Source organism: Haliotis cracherodii, unplaced genomic scaffold (genome assembly GCF_022045235.1).
Source record: "Haliotis cracherodii isolate W230 unplaced genomic scaffold, xgHalCrac1.p SCAF_6, whole genome shotgun sequence".
In the NCBI taxonomy this organism is placed as follows: domain Eukaryota; kingdom Metazoa; phylum Mollusca; class Gastropoda; order Lepetellida; family Haliotidae; genus Haliotis; species Haliotis cracherodii.
In genome coordinates, this window is record NW_027266319.1 from 37,174,433 (window position 1) to 37,199,125 (window position 24,693).

At 41.7% G+C, this 24,693-nt stretch overlaps 1 protein-coding gene across 1 annotated transcript in view; it reads right to left on the bottom strand.

The window, feature by feature from the left end:
- Window positions 1–16,007: 16,007 nt before the first annotated feature.
- The window catches only part of LOC139445906 (calcium-activated chloride channel regulator 1-like), a 37,784-nt gene continuing 29,098 nt past the window's right edge, over window positions 16,008–24,693 (bottom strand). The window contains exons 6-13 of the mRNA XM_071227163.1: window positions 24,572–24,678; window positions 23,822–24,046; window positions 23,074–23,361; window positions 22,280–22,495; window positions 21,610–21,883; window positions 20,999–21,172; window positions 18,881–19,102; window positions 16,008–17,643 (exon numbers count right to left, since the gene is read on the bottom strand). Coding sequence (XP_071083264.1) covers window positions 17,102–17,643; window positions 18,881–19,102; window positions 20,999–21,172; window positions 21,610–21,883; window positions 22,280–22,495; window positions 23,074–23,361; window positions 23,822–24,046; window positions 24,572–24,678 — 2,048 coding nt within the window. The 3' untranslated portion in view covers window positions 16,008–17,101. The remainder of the gene's footprint in view (window positions 17,644–18,880; window positions 19,103–20,998; window positions 21,173–21,609; window positions 21,884–22,279; window positions 22,496–23,073; window positions 23,362–23,821; window positions 24,047–24,571; window positions 24,679–24,693) is intronic.

A 24,693-nucleotide genomic window follows, 5' to 3' on the forward strand; every position in this document is an offset into this window, starting at 1 on the left:
ATTATTCTAAATTTTAAATGTCTTGTTTGTTGTTTGTTTCATCTTTTGGATACTTTGTGTATATATACTCATATTCGCGGGTCGCTGAATATTGCTTTTATCTCAGATCAATAATGTTGTCTATGATACTCACAGTCTGTGTGTGCATGTTCTCTATATGAAATAACATGATGACATAGAAGCTTATTGTTTCGCTGGAAAGTATGCTTCAAGTAACCGCAAACAAGCCGTTTCTTTGTGTTTTGATGACGCTGAAATGTTTTACTACTAGCCGATTTAGAAGTAGTTGCTTATATGATCAATATGAATCTCACACACCGTCACGTATAACAGAAAACCATTGCAATCAAGATGAAGTCATAACATCAAATGAAGGTGTACATATTTTTTTTAAAATGACACAATCCTTATAGGTTGTTACAAGATGTTATGAATGTTTCTTCTTGGTGTTAATAAAAAGTTCAATCAATATGCTTTGTAATTCTACCGTCTATAGTATAGTTCAGTTTCTTTTGTGCACGCCAACTATGTTATTTACTGTTCTTTAAAGGGCAAGTTCACACGGAAATGAACCTATTTTTCTTGTACTTTTTCCACATTAAAAGTGTTAACCTAGTAGTGTCATAGACAAAAATATAAAAATATCACATTTATTAACATATGTTTTGCATTAAAACGATTTATATTTTTCACATTTACCAATTGTTCTATTTTCATAACAAAAACACCATGGCTTATGCCCCTTGCAATATGACGTCATTAGTGCCAATTGATAAACATTATGACGTCATCATGCTATGTTAGAGCCGCTTCACGTGGTGTAGGTACAGGTGTGTGATTCTAGCGTCTCAGATGCCAGCCAGCATAGTGTTATGGTGAGTCACCACTGCGCCAGAGTGTGTCGTAGGCCATGTTGTTTAACCGCAAACTGGTACTTGATATCTTTTGCGTTAAGAATAGACAGGGATCCAGTTGAATTGGCACCAATTACGTCATAATCTAAGGGGGATAACTCAGGCCTGTTTAGCTCGAAAAACGAAGGCCTCATAACGGCATATCATTTTCACACTATTGTGAGCTTCCTAATTTCTCTGTGAAAAAAATGAGTTTACATTTTCAAACACAGATATTAACTAATAATTATTCTAAAATTGCGTTTTGTTTAGAAAAAGAAAGAAAGAGATTTTTGCGTGTACACTTCCCCTTTAAGTAGGAAGAGAACAATAAAAGTACATTATCGAGATATAAAGAGACAGTCCAATGGGCATTACTATGGAATCCTAGAAGGGACATTGTCGCTGTGTAGCGCATTGGTTAATTCTGACTTGTTAATTTGTTGCTTGTGTTTGTGATGGCGTCATCCTTCCGATGTTTGTGGGGGAGAATCCAGGTAAGGTTTGTCAGTTCTATACCCTTTTTCTTTTTTTCATCAAATACAAGAGATAAACGTCTAAGACCTGCACTACTTCCACATCAAGATCTGCTGAGTGGAAATAAAATCAAGGTAGCCCAACTGGCTAACTTAATTGTCTATACGGTGAGCTATCATATTTTGCTATTCAGCTGTCAAATATAAAAGTTCGAAACGGGAATTTCCAGCCAAAATGGTAATTAACTTGTGTTTGAATGGCTGATTTCAGGGATGTTTTGTGACATTTGTCCTGCTTTTTATGCAAGTTACAAAACCTTGTTTAATATTTACTTCCTCTGCTACCTGATTTCTCCTTGTATTGGGTAGTGTAAAGCAACTAGCCACTTAAATCTACAATTGGCTAGTAAAAGTAGAGCCTGGCTGACGAGTACTGTTAGGAACTTATTTCAAACGCTGCATAGCAGACAGTAATTTCACATGTAGATGGTCGGCCTCAGAGAATGGAAGAGTGGAAATATCGAGTAGGTCATCACATCCTATACAATTATTGATTCAGGATCATGTTTCACAACAAAACAAATCAGTCCATCAAAGTGTCTTTTGATATTAGATATATTATTATTAGGTTAGATTTGTCACCCTGATCCACTCGTATTGATACAGGTGTCAAAAGATTCTCTGAAATTAAAATATGCCATTAAGCTGAATCAACACTCATAATATAGAATTCAGTTTAATGTTTATACTGATCATGAAAAATTTAATACATGGTTTTAAAGTGTAAATAAAATCAAAAGTACATCTAACGTTTCAACCAATGGATTCATACTTTTATCTAGCTATAGATGTAAACATGTTCGATATTCAATGCTTGAGGCTACAACGTACGTTTGTGTCATTGACGCTCCCATACATTATGTCGCGTGCAAAATCATTTCGGTAAATGTGTTTATTCTACAAACATTGCATTCACGTGTTTGATGGCTGAAGCATAGTATGTTGACCCTATGGTATGTCAATATGTTCAAAGAGCGCCATACGACTCAAAAGTGGTTTGATCAGAGTTACAATATTCAGTGCCTTAATAAGGCTCTCTGAAAGATGTATGGTAGACTGGTGACGCATCAGTCACAAAACTTATGTCTGATGCAATTCGCTATTTTGACTTTTGAACTTCCCGTGCTTTTGTTTTTAAATGAACACTTGACTTGCCTTTGTATGTGTCTTCCATTAACTGCCCGACGAAGGAGGGCAGTTGAAAAGACCGAGGGCTTCTGGCAAATGATAATGCCCTGAAAAAGAGCGTTACCGTTATTATAGCTAAAATGGATGGAATTTGTTATTAAGTAAAAAGAAACAACAACATCGGTTTTGAAACATTTACTGTAATCAACACGAATGTCACTGACCACATGTTACAAATATGGAAACGTCAAAGAACAAACCAGATGACGTCACTATAATACGTGACGTCATTTTCTCTACCCTATGACGTCACTTAACAACGGGCTTGATAATGGCCCGTCGTCAAGCAATATGAGGGCATTATCAAGTTACAGTGGCCCGCTCATTTCTGATAACGTGCGGGCGGTTTAATGATAATTCTATCCATTTTAGCTATAATGTTTCTTATGATTATTGAACTAGTTAACTGAACTAAACATACTCAGAGATTTTGGTCATTGATTGACATTAATGCCTTTGGTTAATGTATGATCAGCCTGGCTCTTTCGTGAAACGAATCGTTATTAATTTTATAGAATGGAAATGAGACAAAAGGTAAAGCCATGGACACATTCTTGTAACATATATAGGTAACACTCAGCGCCAAACCAAGACAGAAGGTATGGTCATATGACTGTTTTCATCATTGCAAAACAAATGGGAGTATGTGGCCTGAGTATGTCAGGTCAAGCAACTGACTCCGGTATATTGCATTTTAATTTTCTAGATCAGTATCATGTTCTGTGCTTGTAAACGTGGCATTCGACATGTCAACATGGCTGTGTTGCATTTAATGTATATTTATGAGGGAAACCAATATTTATAACCTGAACGAATGCACAAAATTTATTCACTTGAAAACTTGGGCTGGAATATCAGATGATCTCCGCAGTCCTCGACTTCTCGAATCATGACGCTGTTGTATACCTTTGTCACAAATGAGGTAGCCGTATGAAATGATCCTGGGCAGTTGTCGTACCACGGTGTGCATTATCGTGACGAGATCTGACGTCCTCATTTTGTCCCAGCCCTGCAAGCACAAAATGCCATTTATCAGCATGAAAATGACCGTCCCGACCCATCACGAGGTTGCACTGATTTCCTGAACATAAACGTACTGCGTGGAAGTCAAGGCAACCGCATCTCAACCAATCTTCGGGGTGTGCTAAACAGACATTTACGTCAACGTCAATCAGGGCCACATAATCTGTGATTAGTTTCTTCTTACTCCATGACACCCGAGAAGATCCGGGTAGAATAGGTCTTCAGCAACCCATGCTTGCAGTAAAAGGCGACAATGCTTGTCGTAAGAGGCGACTAAGGGAATCGGGTGGTCAGGCTCGCTGACTTGGTTGATACATGTCATCGTATCCCAATTACGTGGATCGATGTTCATGTTTTCAATCACTGGATTATCTTGTCAAGACTAGATTAATTCAAGACCGCCGTCATAAAGCTGGAATATAGCTGAGTACGGCGTTAAACAACAAACAAACAATGGGCAGTCATACCACAAGGTGTCATCCGCAGTCTTCTTGGTTACATGGTCTTGTCGCGCAGTGACCTAGGCTAATGGTGGACACACACGGCTTTACGACTGCCGTGCTTTTGATAGTGACTTCCACTGTCCATGCTGAGACCTTTCCGTTAAACGTTCGAGGGATCTTAGAAAAATCGAACACATTGATGCGGACAACTGCAGACAACTATCTACAGAGCATCAAGGTAAAATGAAACTGATAAATAACTCATTTGCAATGGAGTTTAGCATCGCGTTCAAGACTATTGCACTTATATAGCGTGTGTGTCTGTGTGTGTAGCATCTTGTGCTAGTCCGGACTGATGCCGATTTATAGTGCTAGCCCACTGAGATACCAGGTCGTAGTTTAACATGAATACCCCACAATACCCCACAGTATAGTGACTCCGAGCCGACCAATCCTTGTTTTAGTCCCTTAATGCCGAGCACCAGACAGGGTAACAACAAGTACCATCTTTTGACGTCTTTTGGTATGACGCGGCCGGGGATCGCTCTCCGGGCGGACGCTCTACCACTGGACCACGGAGGCGGTCTCATCTTCACAGAGAGTATTGTGGAGAGGGATAAGTGGTGCAGTGACAGAATGAATGAATCTGTATGAGTTATTTTAATTATCAGATGTATGTCCTATGCACAGAAGATACAATAAAATCGATACGCGAGAGACATAGTTTTATTTCTTTACCATTTTCCGTCTGAAGTAAAAGTAGTACAGCCGTACCACAGAGGGGGACACCACAAATGGCCTTCACGCTGTTTACCCTGGTGTACGACGTCGCTGCCAGTGGCTGTAACGACGAGACTATCTCTTCCACTCTACTATATATTAAGTTTTAGTAACCATGAACATAAACAAAATGTCACACAGTGATCCCTAATAATGGTGGTACAAAAATTAGATGTAATATTTCAATGTTTTGTTCGTCATGGACAGAGGATTTCGCGGAGACGTTGTTTACAGCTGGCATTGAGTTCGAAACCCTGATCAACCCCGATTAGGATCGTTGGTTCGACATCACAATACCCATGTTCGACGGTTTCACTACAATAATATCCGCCAGTGAACTCCGTCAATATCATGCCGTGCAGCTACTGCACTTCATCTTTGAAAAAGTAAAATTATCAATTCAAGCCTTTGTTGTTGTGTGGAAAAGATATTGATGGATTTATCAATTACAAAGTGCATATCTGAAATCGAAACTGAACAAGTATGAATTCGATTTTTCACGAAAAATAAAAAAAAATTAAGGTTTGTTACAGCGCCAGGAAGCCTTCGTATTGACCCTCTGATCTGAAACAATAAAAATGTCGGTATGGATAAACTTGGATAATGAGTCAAGTTTGTTTTTACTGATTTTTCAACTGTGTGCTTGCAATCAGTTGGTGTATGTATGGATCTAACTTTATTACAGACTTGTCACACTCGGTGCGGCTAAGGATGAGTTTTATACGTTTGTAAGTTGGTTCAAACCCGAACCTTGTGCAAGCACACTACCAACTGGACCGCAACACCCATGTCAACGTTGTCCCCCACAACTACCCAATCTTATCTCACACCAACTAGGCCAACCCATCACACCCACAAGGCGATACCATCTCCCCCCATTAGGCCACACCATCATACCCACTAGGCGACACCATCACACCCACAAGGCGACACCATCACCCCCACAAGGCGACACCATCACCCCCACAAGGCGACACCATCAGTCCACAAGGCGACACCATCACCCCTACAAGGCGACACCATCACACCCACTAGGCCACACCATCACACCCACAAGGTGACACCATCACCCCCACAAGGCGACACCATCACACCCACAATGCGATACCATCACACCCACAAGGCGACACCATCACACCCACAAGGCGACACCATCAGTCCACAAGGCGACACCATCACCCCTACAAGGCGTCACCATCACACCCACTAGGCCACACCATCACACCCACAAGGTGACACCATCACACCCACTATGCCACACCATCACACCCACAATGCGACACCATCACCCCCACTAGGCCTCACCATCACACCCACTAGGCCACACCATCACACCCACTAGGCCATACCATCACCCCCACAAGGTCACACGATCACACCCACTAGGAGATACCATCTCCCCCCACTAGGTGACACCATCACCCCCACAAGGCGACACCATCACCCCCACAAGGCGACACCATAACTCCACAAGGCGACACCATCACCCCTACTTGGCGACACCATCACAAGGCCACGCCATCACCCCCACTAGGCCACATTATCACACCCATAAGGTCCACACATGAACACACGCCCTCATCCAACAACCCATCGGTGGCCATCAGATAAAGCCTCATCACCATCACACCCACAATCTCTTACCATCACGCTCAGTAAACCACACCATCGCAGCCAAAAGACCACACCATCACGTCAACTAGGCCTCATCATCACATCCACTAGGCCACACCATCACACCCACTAGGCCACACCATCACGCCCACTAGGACACACCATCACGCCCACTAGGCGATACCATCTCCCCACAATAGGCGACACCTCCACCCCCACAAGGCGACCCCATCACACCCACACGGCGACACCATCACCCCCACAAGGCGACACCATCACACCCACTAGGCCATACCACCACACCCACTAGGCCACACCATCACCCCCACTAGGCGACACCATCACCCCCACAAGGCGACACTATCACACCCACGAGGCAACACCATCACCCCCACAAGGCAACACCATCACCCCTACTTGGCGACACCATCACAAGGCAACACCATCACTCTCCCTACCCTAGGCCACACCGTCACACCCACTAGGACACACCATCACCCCCACAAGGCGACACCATCACCCCCACAAGGCGACACCATCACCCCCACAAGGCGACACCATCAAGTCCACTAGGCCACACCATCACTCTCCCTACCCTAGGCCACACCATCACACCCACTAGGCCACACCATCACACCCACTAGGCCAACCCACCACACCAACTAGGCGACACCATCACCCCTACTTGGCGACACCATCACAAGGCCACACCATCACCCCCACCTGGCCACACCATCACGTCCACTAGGCCACACCATCACACCCACTAGGTCAACCCATCACACCCGCGACACCATCCCCCCACAAGGCGACACCATCACACCCACAAGGCCACACCATCACGTCCACTAGGCCACACCATCGCTCTCCCTACCCTAGGCCACACCATCACACCCACTAGGCCACACCATCACACCCACTAGGCCAACCCACCACTCTCCCTACCCTAGGCCACACCATCACGCCCACTAGGCCACACCATCACACCCACTAGGCCACACCATCACACCCACTAGGCCACACCATCTCCCCACACTAGGCCACACCATCACCCCCACAAGGCGACACCATCAGCCGACAAGGCGACACTATCACACCCACAAGGCGACACCATCACCCCCACAAGGCGACACTGTCACACCCACTAGGCGACACCATCACGTCCACTAGGCGACACCATCACCACTACTTGGCGACACCATCACAAGGCCACACCATCACCCCCACCTGGCCACACCATCACGTCCACTAGGCCACACCATCACACCCACTAGGCCACACCATCACACCCACTAGGACACACCATCACACCCACTAGGACACACCATCACACCCACTAGGACACACCATCACACCCACTAGGACACACCATAACACCCAAAGGCCTCTTGGACTCCACATCACCATTGTATTTCGTCAAAAGTTGGTGAAGCAGCCGTTGATGCGTACGTAAAATACATGTTTATTGTCAACAACATCAATGCAAATGTTCATTTAGTATCACATGTGGTATCATGCATTACATATTGGCTTAAGATAATGCAAATGAATCCAAACAGATACCTAAAAAGTGTTATAAAATGTTATTATCCATTGCTGAAAACGTCCCAACTGGGCATCGCATAACAGACTTTTGCTAAGTCATTATGGTTTTGGGGATGTATGGGTTGCACAAAGCGTTGGCAATACAGAATGATATATACATATGTTCAGCGAAAGAGTTGGTCGTTTTAAGATTGGCATACATCTCTAGGCAGCAAGACTTTCTCGTTCTATTCTCAACTGCATAAATCTTATATTGTTAGCGAAAAATATTTATCAAATATTAAGCATTGTGAATATAGAAGGCTAGTAACCAAATTTAGATGCGGACAAAATACTCTTGGTATTCAACTTGTTCGTAGGGGTGTTGCTAATTTTGAGGATGATGCCTTCTTATGTAAACACTGCCATGTGATTGAGGATGAACTTCATCTTATATCCAATTGTCCTCTTTATCCTCTTACAGTTATCATCATTATGTTTGTTTAGAAAGACCCTGTCAATTATCCAAAAATGATACAAAGATATTTTTTTCAAAATGTCTAATATACGTGTTCTCAACACAAAAAAGGATGAATCTGGTAACTCTCAGATAAATTTGATGTAAATGTATTAATATTTGTACAATGGGTCCAATAGCCTTTATACAAATATATCTGTCTGTCTGTCTGACTGACGAGTGGTATCTTATTAGCCATCAATTGTAACCATTGTTTTCGTCAGGCTTTCCCAAACCATGTGGACACAAAGATACAATTTAAAGATGTCAGTGAAGCACTGGTTATGCCCATTCATGTATCTTACCTTGTTTGATTTGTGGGCGATTGGCTGTGACTAACTGCTTGGAGCTGTTGTGTTTCAAATAGTATTAAATTTTACTATTACCATTGCATAGCTCATGGACAATGGCGCATCATCAACGTATAACCTTTTATAGGGGCGGTCGGGTAGCCTAGTGGTTAAAGCTTTCGCTCGTCAGGCCGAAGACCTGGGTTCGATTCCCGACATGGGTACAATATATGAAGCCCATTTCTGGTGTCCCCCGCCGTGATATTGCTGGAATATTGCTACAAGCGGCGTAAAATAATACTCACTCACTATAACCCTTTATATCACTTTGCACGTAAAGATGGCCAGAAATACCACGAATAGATGGCAAATTACTGGAGCAGATTTGGGACTAAGCCATGCCAATGTATGCATACGTGACAGAGCAGACTATTCCTGACCAGCTGTCCATGGGCCGTGAACCTGGTGAGCTAACTGCCAACACTCGGCAGCCACCTTTGCATGAACCCTCAGTTCCAACAGTAGCAGACCCGAAATTGAAAATGAACGTTCTCATTGTTCTCCTAAACTACCTGATACAGTTGTCACTGATGACCCACACAGAGGCTCTCAAACAGAAATCCCTGATGTCGTCCTCGAAGATTTCGACCCCTCTTCTGTAAATGATCTTTTCTGATGATCCCTTGTATAATTTGTTTATGACATTTTATAATCTAATATGTTATTTACTGATTGAGAATTGGAGGCCAATGTAACAATTTAACCAGTCATTTTCATACAAGCAAATTGATACATTAAATGACATTATTTCTGTCACTCAAAATGGACTGTTCTTAGCATGACATTAACTGCCGCGTGTATGCTGCTGCGCGAACACTGGAGGAACTCCATACAGTTTCCAATGTTGACTGTTCTTAGCATGACATTAACTGTCACGTGTATGCTGCTGCGCGAACACTGGATGAACTCCATACAGTTTCCAATGTTGACTGTTCTTAGCATGACATTAACTGTCGCGTGTATGCTGCTGCGAGAACACTGGAGGAACTCCATACAGTTTCCAATGTTGACTGTTCTTAGCATGACATTAACTGTCGCGTGTATGCTGCTGCGCGAACACTGGAGGAACTCCATACAGTTTCCAATGTTGACTGTTCTTTGCATGACATTAACTGTCGCGTGTATGCTGCTGCGAGAACACTGGAGGAACTCCATACAGTTTCCAATGTTGACTGTTCTTTGCATGACATTAACTGCCGCGTGTATGCTGCTGCGCGAACACTGGAGGAACTCCATACAGTTTCCAATGTTGACTGTTCTTTGCATGACATTAACTGTCGCGTGTATGCTGCTGCGCGAACACTGGAGGAACTCCATACAGTTTCCAATGTTGACTGTTCTTTGCATAACATTAACTGTCGCGTGTATGCTGCTGCGCGAACACTGGAGGAACTCCATACTCCATAACTCTACCACTAGACCACGAAGGCGATGTACATGTAGTCGAAGTGATGCAGAATAAAAGATGTGTACACAATGTTTTGTGCTTAATGTGACGCTTCTACAATTACCTAAACATATTGCTTTTCTGTGTCGTCATGGTCAGTTATGCGATGACTGCAGCCCGCCCGGTCGTCAGAATTTGTCTTCGTCAAGGAGTGAGGAGTAATTTGACCTACTCCTACATGTACTTATACCATAGCCATTCATGTACCGGCACACACATATGCAATGACTCATGCAACACAATGTTTTATACTCACATAACGTTACTACACCTCAGTCAATCTATCATCTATCTACAGGACAGGATCAGACCGGCCAGGCTCGTCACTGAGTGGGAATTGATAGTAGTGGGGATTGATAGGAGTTTGACTCGAGCGTCTGAAAAAACCCGCGCTCTCCTATCCTTATGTTGACGGTATTATTTTCAAGTGTTCGAGCCTAGCCTTTGTCACATGTCCTCATATATCATTTTAATTGGTTAAGAACAATATCAAGCCATGAACTCTTTTTTGTGTCTTGATTGGAAAACTACCCGAACCTACTTACCGATTAAAGATCTCTATTGATTAAATGAGGACATCACCGAAAATATCCTGTAAATGTCACCACTCTTTTGATTTCCTGCCTGTTTGTGCCAACTGGGCCCTCGTGTTGAAGCTATGACCACCAATTTAAAAGTTGACTTTGTTATCCTTTTCTGAGGTTTGGGGGATACATTTTTACCATATATTTCAAGTTAGTTTGGATTTCTTGTCAGTCTGTACTTAAAACTATTTAGGCAGTTGATAATTTGACTAACTCTTCTAATAATTTCGTTGAATTGTATTTTCCATGAACAATCACTTTGAGGTGTAATTCCAAAATATTTATGACTTATGTTTTTCCTTAATCAGAGCACCCTCCAAATATATGTTTGATCTTACATCGGAATCGAGTTTTAACTGAATGTTAAAGTTTTGGTCCTATTGGGGTTGAAACCTACTTGCCATTTAGTCTTTGCTAAATTGTTATTGATACAATTTGCTGCAGAGATTTGATCTTCAATGGTGACATGTATTCGACAATGTAGTTTCTATAAACAATAAAACGTAGCGGTGCAAGGACCGACCCTTGGGGGACACCAGCATGTGTAAAAGTCTGATCTATAACCATAATTGACTATTTTTTGGACTATATTTTCTAAATAACTTTCGAACCATTTCAGAAGATCTCCCTTGATGCCATAAATATTGAGTTTACGGATGACAACACTTTATGCCATAATCTATCAAAAGCTTAGCTCACATCATAAAAACAACAGATCTAAACAAAGGAATTCGTCTAATACCCTTGCAATAAAACTATATAAGTACGTGAGTTGATATGATGTTGAGTCACCTGACATGAATGTAAGTTAGCCAGTAGTTCGTTTTACCTAAAGACGGATAAACATAGTACACTTTTAAAAAGAATTGGCTGAGCAGCTTGTAAGTACTACAGTTCTATAGTTTGAGCATTCATGTACATTGTCTGTTTTATGAATTGGCGTTACTGATGCTTGTTTCCAAACTGAAAAGTGAAATAACTTTGTCTGGATTGGAGCTAGATAACTCGTTGTTTAAGTAAGTAACTTGTTACCTGTACCATCTGGTCATGTTGCCCTAGTAGTATCTACGAAAAGAAGAATATCACAAACTTCTTCTAGATTTAAATTCTCGGACAATAATTGATCATCGAAGAAGAATCCATTCAGGACATTTGTAATACCTTCCATATTAATTCATGAGCTACACTGACTGATGATATTACTTTCTTCCTGCATAGTCTACGTTTTACCCAATTTGATAGGCGATTTCGATTTTTAGCAATTTTGTGAATACGATTACGCTTCCATATCATTATTTATCCATAGAGGATCCTTTGACCTTAAAGGGACAGTCTTATTCGGTATATATTATATTGAATATATCTCGGAGTCAAATATTCAGTGATAATATTGATATTATCAGATGAAAAAAGACTATCAGAGTCTATGCCATTAATACCTTCATTTATACCATCCTACATCTGCCAAAGGATAGTTATTTTTCTCTTGAAGGTGTCACTTGGGTTATACTTTCTTTTATATTAACAAAGATTGAACAGTGATCACTACCGGTCGGATCTAGTACACCAGACATTCTTACATTGTTTACACAGGATACGACCATTAGATCAATCAGGGTGTTAGAATAAGGGGTTACTCTTGTAGGTTCTGTAATTATTTACTTTAAACCGTACATACTGTCTTTTGACTGGTTCCACTTAGAATATCTCTGTTGAAAGAAAGGTAAACATATTAAGACAAACTGCATTGCCTACTGACTGAATAATTAAGTTCCAATGATAGACGCTTTTATCTGCTCGTTAAAAAGTACCAGTTTAATGCGAGTTTTATCCATATCGCCTGAAACTCGGCAATTTTTAAATTTACGATTATTTTAGCGCATAAATTATTTGTAACGTATACCGCAACGCCGCACCTCGTTTTTGTCTGTCTGTTCTAAATGATATTTGAAAAGCAGAGATCTGTATATCATTGTTTCAAATATCTTCAGTAAGCTATGTTTAGCCAGAAGTCGTCATTATCAGCCACAAAATATACAGGTTATTAAAACAGAGCGAGTTCTCAATACCAGAGTGGGGATAGATAGACACAATCTTATGGACAACAACTTCTTTGATTCTGTAAAAAGCGACGTTTGGATATAGATCCTTATACCGTTGTCAAGCAAGACAGTTCTATATTTTGAGCATTTATGTACATTGTCTGTTAATGAATTGGGGTTACTGATGCTTGTTTCCAATCTGAAAGGTGAAATAACTTTGTCAGGATCGCTTTTTACAGTACCAAAGAAGTTGTTATCCATAAAATTGTGTCTACCTTGTCATCCGTCAACTTCTAAGTAATGACTATCAAACAATTTAACAGAGTGGGGCTGATGACAGGAAGCATCTATGTTTCTTTGTTGTTTTTTTTTTTGTTTTTTTGTTTTTTTATTTGTTGTGTAACGCCGCACTCAGCAATATTCCAGCTATATGACGGCGGTCTGTAAATAACCCAGTCTGGACCAGACAATCCAATGATTGACATCGTGAGCATCGATCCACGCAAATGGGATACGATGACATGCATGAACCGTTAGCCGCCTCTTACATCAAGAATAGTCGCCTTTTACGGCAAGCATGGGTTTCTGAAGACATATTCTACACCAATACTTCACGGGTTGCGGATAGTTATGCTACGTTTTACTTAATTTATGCAGCAAGAAGTAGGATGATTAATAAAATTTGTGTTACCTATTTCGAACTGTTTTCTACTTTGAAGTAATTTGATGGTGTTTTCCGAATATATTGGCGCAAAGTATGCACAGCGTATTTATATATTGTGTTTTAAGGTAGTTAATGATAGCTTGTAAGGATGGTGGTATAATTGTGTAAGATGATTGAAGCACCCATAAAAAGTTAGTTTATGTGCCTGTATTGTACCACTGGAGTATGTCTGACAAATCATGGCATGGCAGTTAAAGTTCTGTCGGGAAAGCGAGTTAAAAATCTTTTTTTGCGCATTAAAACAAGACAGAACAGACAGATTGTAATATCGAGTAACTACCGATGTGCCCGTCTCTGGGTGAAGCATTTCTGTCACAGGGAGTCCTATCGACAGTTTCCAGGAGAAAAGTCCAACGTGGTGAGGTGAGGTGAAATGGGGTTTAACGATTTTTGCACTTATATAGCGACGTGCATATGCGTTTGTGTGTTCGTGTGGCTGCTTGTACTCGTCCGGACTGATGCCGATTTAAAGTGCTAGCTCACTGAGATACCATGCCGCAGTTTAACATGCATAACACCAGACACAGTATACTGACTCCGAGCTGACCAGTCCTTGTTTTAGCGCTTTAATGCCGAGCGTCAGACAGGGTAACAACAAGTACCATCTTTTAACGTCTTTTGGCATGACGCGGTAGGGGATCGAACCCCGGATCTTCCACTCTCCGGGCGGACGCTCTACTACTAGACCACGGAGGCGGTCTCCATTGCGGGAAGTCTGAAATGGATTATAGAAATATGGCTTGCAGTTCCGTTATAATAATAATAATAATAATAATAATAATAATAATAATAATATAATAATAATAATAATAATAATAATAATAATAATGTAGTCTTCATGAAACATCTAATCCACAAAAACAAGTTAAATGGAGATAATTCTAGATGTGCATCTTAGAAATCAATAAAATCACGCTGCTTTTCTTTTGTCAACACTGCTCCCATGACGCATATAGTATTACACGTGCAACGTAAAATATTTCACTCACTCATTCGCTCACTCTGTTTTTGCGTACACCCAAACTGTGAGCGAGTGAGTTTAGTTGTACGCCGTTTTATAGCAATAGTCCATCAATAGAGAAATGGACCGATTGTACAGTATTTCACAAGTATCAGGGCGTAGCAGCTTCGAGTTGGAGGAAGCCCAGGCAACTCAGATCGAAGATGCTTTCAATTTGGGTGAAAAGTGCTGTTAAACAAAATATCATAATCAGTACGGATTTTGGATTCACTTGCACTGGATCCTAGCATGACAAAGGGCCGCAATTCTGCATAGTGTTTTGGAACGCCTCTGGCCGCGAGGCGACCGCGCCCCATTTCAACAAACTATTTATATAAAAAGAAACAGTACAAACGGTGAGAACCCTTCCATATTAGGAAATCAAAAGAAAAAAAAAACCTTTATATAACCCAATAATTACTTTTTCCAGGTGGGCACGCTGGAGGTAACGAGCCACCTGCACCATTCCTGTTTGAACACAACATCAATCCGTCTTATTTGTCAGATGAAGTTATGTAAGATAGATGGAGATCTTGAAAGCTGTTTTATTATCACGTTCACGTACATGAACACACCCTACTCGGCAACTCCGGCCTAATGTAAGGTGTCAAAGTGGGCGTAGCCACAATATTCATGTTGGCATGTTCGTGGCACTCTGCCAAATCAGAAGAAACAACACTCTGTCTGCCCTTAACACGAAGTATCAGGCTTGGTTGTTGTGGAGCTGTGTCATGATCATGTAGAAATGTGTAGGAGGAATTCTTTTTTCTTGTTTTTTCACACACACACACACACACACACACACACACACACACACACACACACACACACACACACACACACACACACATATTGTGTGAATACCGGTAGGGCCGAACATGATTACCCCTTTCGCGAAGACTTGATTTTTAAGTCTTCCATTCATATAGTTTCGCAGCCATTTTTCCCTATACGCCAAATGGAATCTGTTTCGGCGGATAATCAAGACTGGTTATCCTCTAGCATTGACGTTCAAAATAAATGGAAAAATTTCACTTTGAGTTATACGGTACGGTTAAACAAGGTTACAGTTGGAATAAATAAGTGTCCATTCATTTTGTTTTCTGGCCTTTTTCTCTTACATAGGTATAATGGACACTAATTAGTTAAACTGAGTAATCGCAGTCTGGAACAAACAGGGTCATCGAGCAATATGTTTATTACATACTAGACAAAATAATATGATATCAAAATATATCTGTAGAGGTAAGCTTGTGGCTAACGTTCACAGTACTATCTATATACATCGAGATATACACGCAGCATGTTATGTTTTCTACAGAAAGGTATCCATCTTCTTTGATTCCATCAGGAAAATTTTTCAAAACAATACTCAACGTCGTGTGAGTCCGTCTTTGCACATGTGACAACAGTGAATTAGAAGACAATGGTTAACGCCGCTTATAACACTATGCCACTTCTTTCACGACGGGGCCACCAAGAATGGACTTACCACGTTGCGTCCGTGTAGGTAATCGAACTACCGGGCACCGTCACAAAGTCATATGGCCACCCGTGCACAGCAGCTGATCAATGACCAGTTACATCCTCACCTGACAGCCTACAGAGGGAGCAAAGCACTAGATGCTACAGGTCCAAATCTGGTGAAACACGAACATGGATGTCACTCTTTCCCTATCTCCAGTTGCACGTCTTGCGGATCCTTCATCGGCTAAGGAGCACAACTCTACACGGCACTTTTCGGCGCCTGACGCCACTGACCCCACTCTCGTAAACGTATGTAAACAAGATTTGGTGCTGGCAAATCAAAGATCACTTTCAGGGCAAATCAAAGATCACAATCAGGACAAAACTGTCGCAGAAGGCTGACACACATTTACAGGGTCTGTGGTAAAATGTCTTTATGTACACGGCTATTTAGAAATCCTATTGACCACGTAGTTTAACCATCATCTGAATGTTCCTGTGTAGATTAGCACCTCCTGTGGAACGTTCTTCTCGAAACTCGAATTATTATTTCGAAATACGTCTTTGTCCACCTCAACTGGAGAGTATTGTGTATATTTTGCACATGTATCTACCTGCTCTCTTATGTTTCGTATGGGTTTCTCTTCAATGAATAAATGCAATGACACCGATACAAAACACAACGATATATGTTTTAGCATCATAAATAAATTCTCAGTTATATAGTGTTGTCATATCCTTTGCCACATATGACAAATACCTATCGCTATCTCTCGAAGCCACCGGTTTGCAGTTTCGCTGGAACAGATCAATCTATCGTCCAATGACCAGCTTACCCTTGTTCATGAGAAATGATTATATTCCACGATCATAACACTAATAGCGTGTCAGTGCGTGTTGTACTTCTCTCTCAGTTAATGCAGCACTATATAGAGTCTTTGGCATACGTGAATAAGTTGGTAACGGGCTTCACGGCATGGTCCACGAAGAAGGTTCTTCCTTCCAGCGTTTAACATACGCGCCATCGACTCGGTAGTTCATGTGAGGAAACTCCGATGTTACGGACTTCAATGAGGACGTACTGTCCGCTCGAAACATTTTCCTCCTACTGTGTTCCGTCTGTCGTTTGCCTGACCATACCAAACACACAATCGTCATCAACACAAGAAACAACACAAATCCAACCATTGGTGCAATGATGACAGCAAGAAACGACGTCATCGGAACGTCAACGCGCTGACGTGGCACAGCAACCTCGTCGACGTTTGAGACGGAAACGATGTTGGATGTTTCGCCGTAGTTGTTCGCGTCATCGTATGCTCGCAGAGCCAGGAATATGGTGTCGTTCTTGTTCACCTGTTTCATCTGCAGTTCCAGTTGTTCCACCCGACCGACAACCTTCGGCTCTTGTAAAGTCCTATTGCGTGCCAAGCTGCTTACGTCTTCTGTGGTATCGATGCGGTGCAGTAACTCCCCTATATCCCTGGACATATGGATCTTATATCCAGTTGCTGAGAAAAGAAAAACATTTTCATGTCAGTAATGCAACAAAGTACATGACACTTTGGGGGCAATAATATATTGAAGAATATAGAAAACGAATGAGTGAGTGAGTATGGTTTTACGCAGCTTTCTGCAATATTTCAGCAGTTTCACGGCGGGGGACACCAAGAATGGGCTTCAAACCTTGTACCCATAATTATGTGGAACCGAACCCGAACCCTTTAATCCCAAATCTGAATATTTAACAAAATACTTGTTTTTTCGAAAACAAACAGTTCACTCGAATAAGTTCTCCATTCAAAGTTAACACGATATTCGGCTTTTCCACTGGAGATCTAGAGGCCGATCACATGACCGCGAATCTGACGTTCATAGGCGTACGTTACAATTTGACGTTTATACAATAATAGCCTACAGTTACAGTCTACATCATTCCATGAATTTACCTTAGAATCTATTTGACACATCTTTAAAATCACCTTTCAATGATCGGCTAAATGATCAATGATGACTTACAAATGTGACCGCCATAAGTTCAGTAACAACTTAGGAAATTTCTCCCGTTGCATTTATCGTGTCGGCCATTTTAAACGTCTTGTTCTTGATGTGAATGTTTTACGACGCGCTGGGGCTTGCTGAGGTAATTATTAAACATTAGACATTTCTCACCCAATGATGATAGTAGTTGAATACATTTCTTGTAAACAAACAACGGATGTTCCTGTACAGCAAGCTGAGCATACATACGCCCGTGTCACCTCTCTTTTGGGGAAACTATTTTATTCCGCGATACAGCTGGTTGTTGTATGGCTGTCGGTGTAAATATGAAGTCACACCTATAAATCTAGCGCTACATCCCATAAATTGATACAAAAAAGTAAAAGAATTCACTTATTCTCTGTTTGAGTTCATTGGAGTATGAACGTTCATAGTGTGAGGGATAAATGGTAAAATATACAGTTGGGCCCTCATTCTATGAAGGTTCATGATCCAATGAACTTACATAAAGTGAAAGTCAATTCCTAATTAAATTACTGCCAGTTGAAAGCGAGGACTTTTGCTGGAAATTTTTCACCCTTGGTCGTTGCTTGAATAATACGCTTGTTGCAACACATTGACAAAGGAATCTCATAAATCTATACATCATGTTCGTACATTTTCGTCTGTGTGTTTAAACATTATAGTTGTCGATTTATTGTTTTATCCTCATTAGTACCATATCCTCCCACAATTCCGTCGTATTACCTCTCCCTCGACCCATGTCGTCACCAACGGCAGTCCATTCCAGCGCCACAACTCCAACATCTGGGTCAAACGACGTCACGGTGAGGTCACCAATCTTCGCAGGTGGAATGACGTCTCGAATGTCAGGTTCAACTGACGGGTATCCCTGTACTCGAAACTCCCCCGCTGTTGTCACTCTTTGGAAGTCGCCCACACTTTCTGTCTCCGGCCCGGACTTCATTACTGAAATGAAGGTGTGAGTGTTGCTTAAACGCCGCTGTGAACAGTAGTTTTGTCATATCACGACGTGTCAGCTTCGTGTTGGAAGAAACACCAGAAGTGTTTCAGGTCTTTGGATGTTCACTAATTGGTGAAACCTTCGAGCATGGGTATGGTGCTGAGAAACCTAGAAACATAATCAGGGTGAATCCACGACCATATGTTTCTGGAGTGCCTCAGGGACGAACCTATGCACAATCGCTGGGCCTTAGACGACTGAGCCATCCGTTTTCCTTAGTGACTCGAACATATCATATTGATATAGTGAAAAAAGTAATGCCAAAATGTAAAAATTGAAGACAAAAATGCCATTGTTTAAAATTGTATCCTTTGGTTTTTTTGACGAACTACGTACATTGTATTTGTTTACAACGTGATCTACTCATATTGAAATTCTGAAACGGAATCAGTTTTCTGACACATTTTGTAACTGTTCAACGGCAGTAGGTATTTGGCTCCCCTTACACATGCTTCCTCTGCTCCCTGACATCAGATGATATTTTTTTTGCACCAATAAGAGTCTATTCCACAAAGCAATCTTAGCTCTAATACTGTTTTAACGTTTACATTTTAATACAGACTCACAAAGGACGTAGCTAAGTTTGCTTTGGATACAAATACAGCACCTTACAATTTACGTCAAAAGTAAGATCAAAGTTATTAGTAGAATTACAAAAGGTTACATAAAATGTATGGATAGAGGAAACATCTGCGAAAATCCCCCGGTGTGTATATATTGTAAAACATGTCTGGTACGTATATTAAAGGAATATTCCACTATAATTTTCACATTTATTTTTGGCCTACCTTTAGAATACAGTACCACAAACTTGTCAATACTCTATGACGTAATTTGTAGTATTTTGTTGCCAGTCACACCGGCGAAACAATGCCCTGTGACGTCAGGGGTCATTGAGTGTGCATATGTATATATTGTTTTTTTAAATAAATTCTAATTTAAAATAAAAAAGTCTCTGAATATGCCAATCTAACACTCTTCGGTCATTACATGGAGGCGGCTATGTTTCGGTCTCGCGAGGTAACGAGATCGTGAAATCGCGAGAACGTGACGTACACGGCACAGTACACCATCGTAAGCGCCAAATCGAAGGTCAATGGCGTTTGCCATGGTGTCTAAGCCGGAATCCTGCGTTTGGAACATGCCACTGTGTCAAGCCTGGGGGTGTTCCAACACGTCTAATGTAACAACTAACAGTGTGGATACTGTCACATTCGCTACAATGACAAATGGCAATTCGTCAGTACAACAGTGACGATAACGCCGATCTGACCTCTATACTGGCGAGGGGATGGATATACGTATTGATAAAATGTAGTTTTATTAAGTGACACCTACATATTTCGTTGATCGTTCGTTGGAACAAGGAGAGTGAACGAGTACGGTGTAACATCGGTTTCAGCACTATTTCGGCTAGAATTGTTTTGCTTCACACACTGGTCTTGTGTGACGTGTCAACGCCTTAACCACTGCTCTACCCTATCGCCTCTGTCATGTGCAGAAAGTTTATGATATCACAATCTGTACTATAAAACCTAAAACACTACAACATTAAAACTTAGTTACCTCGAACTTGAAGTAACAACATTCCGTTGAACCGAGGTACGGATACCTTGATAGACCAAAGTCTTCGTTATGTGTGTTTGTTTGTTGTTTATTGCTTGACGCCGCAGTCAGTTATATTCCAGCTGCATGACGGCAGTCTGTAAATAATCATGAGCATCGATCTACACAATTTGGATACGATGACATGTCTGACCACCCGATTCCGACAGTAGCCTTCTAACCCCAGAACGTCGTTGTAAAGAGGTTTCAGTGTATTTTCGATGTGTAATATTTACCGTTTCCTGAATTTCCGGTTTCAAGAGCGCCTGTCTGGTGACCTTTCGTAATGACCTTGGTTAACACGTTTGTCCCAATAACCTTCACCTTCATGTTATATCTTCCATTCCCTTTAAGATCACGTGGAAGAATGTACGATGAATATATCCCATCGTCCTTGATCAGATCGGAGCCTAAAAGGAATATTTGCATAATGTATTTTATTAAGATTTTGAGAGACAGAGAGAGAAATACAGACATACAGAGAGATGTACATGTGAACCGTGATAGACATGAAAGAGCTTTTTAAATTTTAAGGTAACTTTGGAGAACATTTCTGTTACACCACGTCGTCATAACTTTTTGTGGCAAGAGCGTCCGAAGAAACAACTGCCGTAGTAACACACTTTGGCAAAACAAAGGCCTGGTACCAAGAACCAAAAGCGAGGACAGTCCGGGATTCGAACCCACGACTAGCAGATCCTGGTATGGCTAGGGATCAGTTCACTTGAACGTTATCATAATTCATTAATGCTTGTTATAACAATTGAATAACTCAGCTCTTTAGTTATATTGTCCTCGAACAGTGTCATCTTTTAGTTCAGGCAAGAACATCATTTCTTATACGTACCGACACCATCGTCGAGTAGTTCCACCTCAGAGGTACCTGCTCCTGGCCTTTCCATTGTGGCCTTGACCTTGGCACCAAGGACGGGGGCAGTACCTCGAGTTACATCAGCAAAAATAGTGAACCTGGCTTTGGTTTCAAATGTTAACAATTCCGTGGAAACCCAGGATCGTGCGTGAACGACGTCATGACCTTTTGACCTCGCCTTGGACTGCACGTGTACCAGGGCGTTGGCGTATGGTCCTATGGCTGTTACTGTGTACTTCCATTTGCCTTTCTGTAAATCAAACTCGGTATGATATATGCATCTTGGCAAAACGATAAAGCATGTGCACGATAGCTAAACGATATAATTTGTGTCTGTATGTATCGTGTTTACGTTGTGACTTGGCGAGGTCGGTTTAACGTAATCGTTCTCCCCGGCCCCTGAGAATAAATACGAAAATGAACCTAACTCAAGTCTAGAATGATTTACCAAGTCTAGATTGCCGCAGCTCCAGACCTAAGAATCGTTTTATGCTCCATTGGGGTGTTATTTTTTATTTTGTAGATGTGTATGTTTAAATTACTTCTGGGATAGTAATAAATGGTTTCGAACAGCCAGGAAGAAATCACTTTGCAGAGACCCATGTTTGATCAGCCCTGCTACTGGAACCACAAATGGTATTCTTACCATTGCAAGACCTGGTATCATCACCGTCATAATGCCGTTGGTGCTGTTTCTGAAGACATCCGTATTTGCCCTGGCCTCAGTTGGATCACTTAAGACGACATCGACTGGTTTGTTTGAGGTGATGGTCACCGTTGTCTCGCGGCCGATGGTGCTGTCGATGGTAAAGCTTCCGACGTGAGGAGTCTTTCGAAGTACTTGCGCAGCTTCAGAACTCACCTGTATCCATAGTTTGTAAACAAAACAAAATGCATTTACCGTATATTAATTATCATGCATTTATGTGAATTGTGATGTATTTGTGTTTTAATGCCTAGTATCCGCATGCGCACCCCAGAGGAAAAACCAATCAGAATGGATGCAATCAATTCAGGATACACATACGATCATTATAATTTTCACGAAACGGGCAAGTACGACCCAGCCTTCCATTTACACTGTGAAGGTCAAGGTCACGATACCGTTCAACATTCTGTTATCGTTAGGATATCATAGACCAGAAGATCACAGAATTAAACATGGCAATAGATCCAGTTTAGAATTGATCTTCAGCAACCCATGTTTGTAACGGAATCGGGTGGTCAATTCGGTTGATGCCCGTCGTCGTTTCCCGATTTCGAAGATCGATGCTCATGGTGTCAATCACTGGTTTATCTGGTCCAGACTCGATTATTTCGGACCGCAGTTTTTTAGCCGGAATACTGCTCAGTGCGGCGTTAAACAAACACATTTTTGTTGGGTTATATTTAATGAATGTCAATACTAGGAAATCAAGCTAAGGAGAACAAAACTCTTACAGAGACCGCAAAATCGTCGAAGCTTTGTTTTTCAACAGTCGCAGCAAGTCCGTCAATCAAAGAAGTGGAGTTGGATTCGCCAGTGAAGAAAAACGTCCGCCCTTCTGTTTCCCCCGCGAGCTGCGCAATGCTTGCTTCCGCTTGTTGCGTGTAGGCGATGGCGTGAATCATGACCTTGCTATTGAAGAGCCTCGGTTTGATATCCTTTATCCACGGAGATTTGTTCTCCTTGCCGTCAGTAATCAATATCAAAGTTCCACCTTTACCGGTCTTCGAACTTTCTAGGGCCTGTTAATATTAATTCCAATATAATGTAATATGTTTCATTTCCCATTGAGTGGGTGAGTGAGTGATCAGTGATTAATGCCTCATCAGCAATTCTGCAGCTATTCCCTGGTCAGTTTGCGTTAAACTTAACACATATAAGCACGATCAAAACCGTCCAGAAACATTACTTGACAGTTCGTGAAAGATACAATAATTGACAAATGAATTGAACTCTAAGTAGACCTAATCGTTGATACCTTTAAACGTCCACCAGCAAGCAGTCCATCGAAGATGTTTGACATATTACGCTCAACGCGATTATCTTATCATTTCGTTAATCCCGTTTCAATGATCAGCCCACACTAATCTGATGGGCGGGGTTATCTCCCATTCTAAAATGGATCTCTATGCTACTTTTGTGTATGTTAGGAACATGCAACCATTAACTTCTCAACAACATGTTATTGGGACATACGCCTACCGTAAGAGCCTTTCCAAGACCAGCGCCAATACTTGTCTTGCCTTCTGCGTAGGTGGGCAGACGGTTGGTGAGAAGTTCTCGGTCTGCCTGAGACTTGATGTGAACCATCTCAGACAGTGTTGTTGCATCCGTGTTAAACTGTACTATACCAAGCCAGCTTCCACTCTCAACGCTGGTCAGAATGTAGTTGCTTGCCGCTTGGCGCAGTATTTCCATAGATGGCCCCTGGTGTGCAAAAGAGAGAGTTAGGCCACCGACAGTCATTTTGCAGAATTATCAGGGGGTTATATACAGTGAGCGTGACAATATTCACCAATATTAAAAAATTAACAGCATTTAGACAAAACCTTCGGATCTAACATGACAAGTATATGTCTCATACACATACACATACACACACACTAATGAATAGGATTTATATATATTGCGATACATGAACATATGTTAAGGAAAAAAACGACTTGTCCTCTTAGCCAGTAAGTTGGGTTTAACACCACTTTAAACAGTATTTCAGATCGGCGTGTCAGCTTAATGTGGGAGGAAAGCCCGAAGTGATGCAGGTCTCAAACGTTTACCACTTCGGTGAAACCAACGAGCACGGGTATGGTGCTGACAAGCCTACAAACATAATCTCGGCGAACCGGGAATCGAACCCACAATCATAGGCGTCTGGCGTGCCCCAGGGACGCAACTCTGCAAGCTAATATTTTGGGCCAGCTGTATCGTTATACAAGAAGAATACCAATGTACCGTCATACTCCCGGAGGCGTCAAGGACGAGAACTCTCCTTGTTGGTTTCACCTGCACAAAGTGAAACCTGGGCGTGGTGTCCGTGAATGCAGGGAGGGGCGCTCCGACTGAAAGTTGGAAAT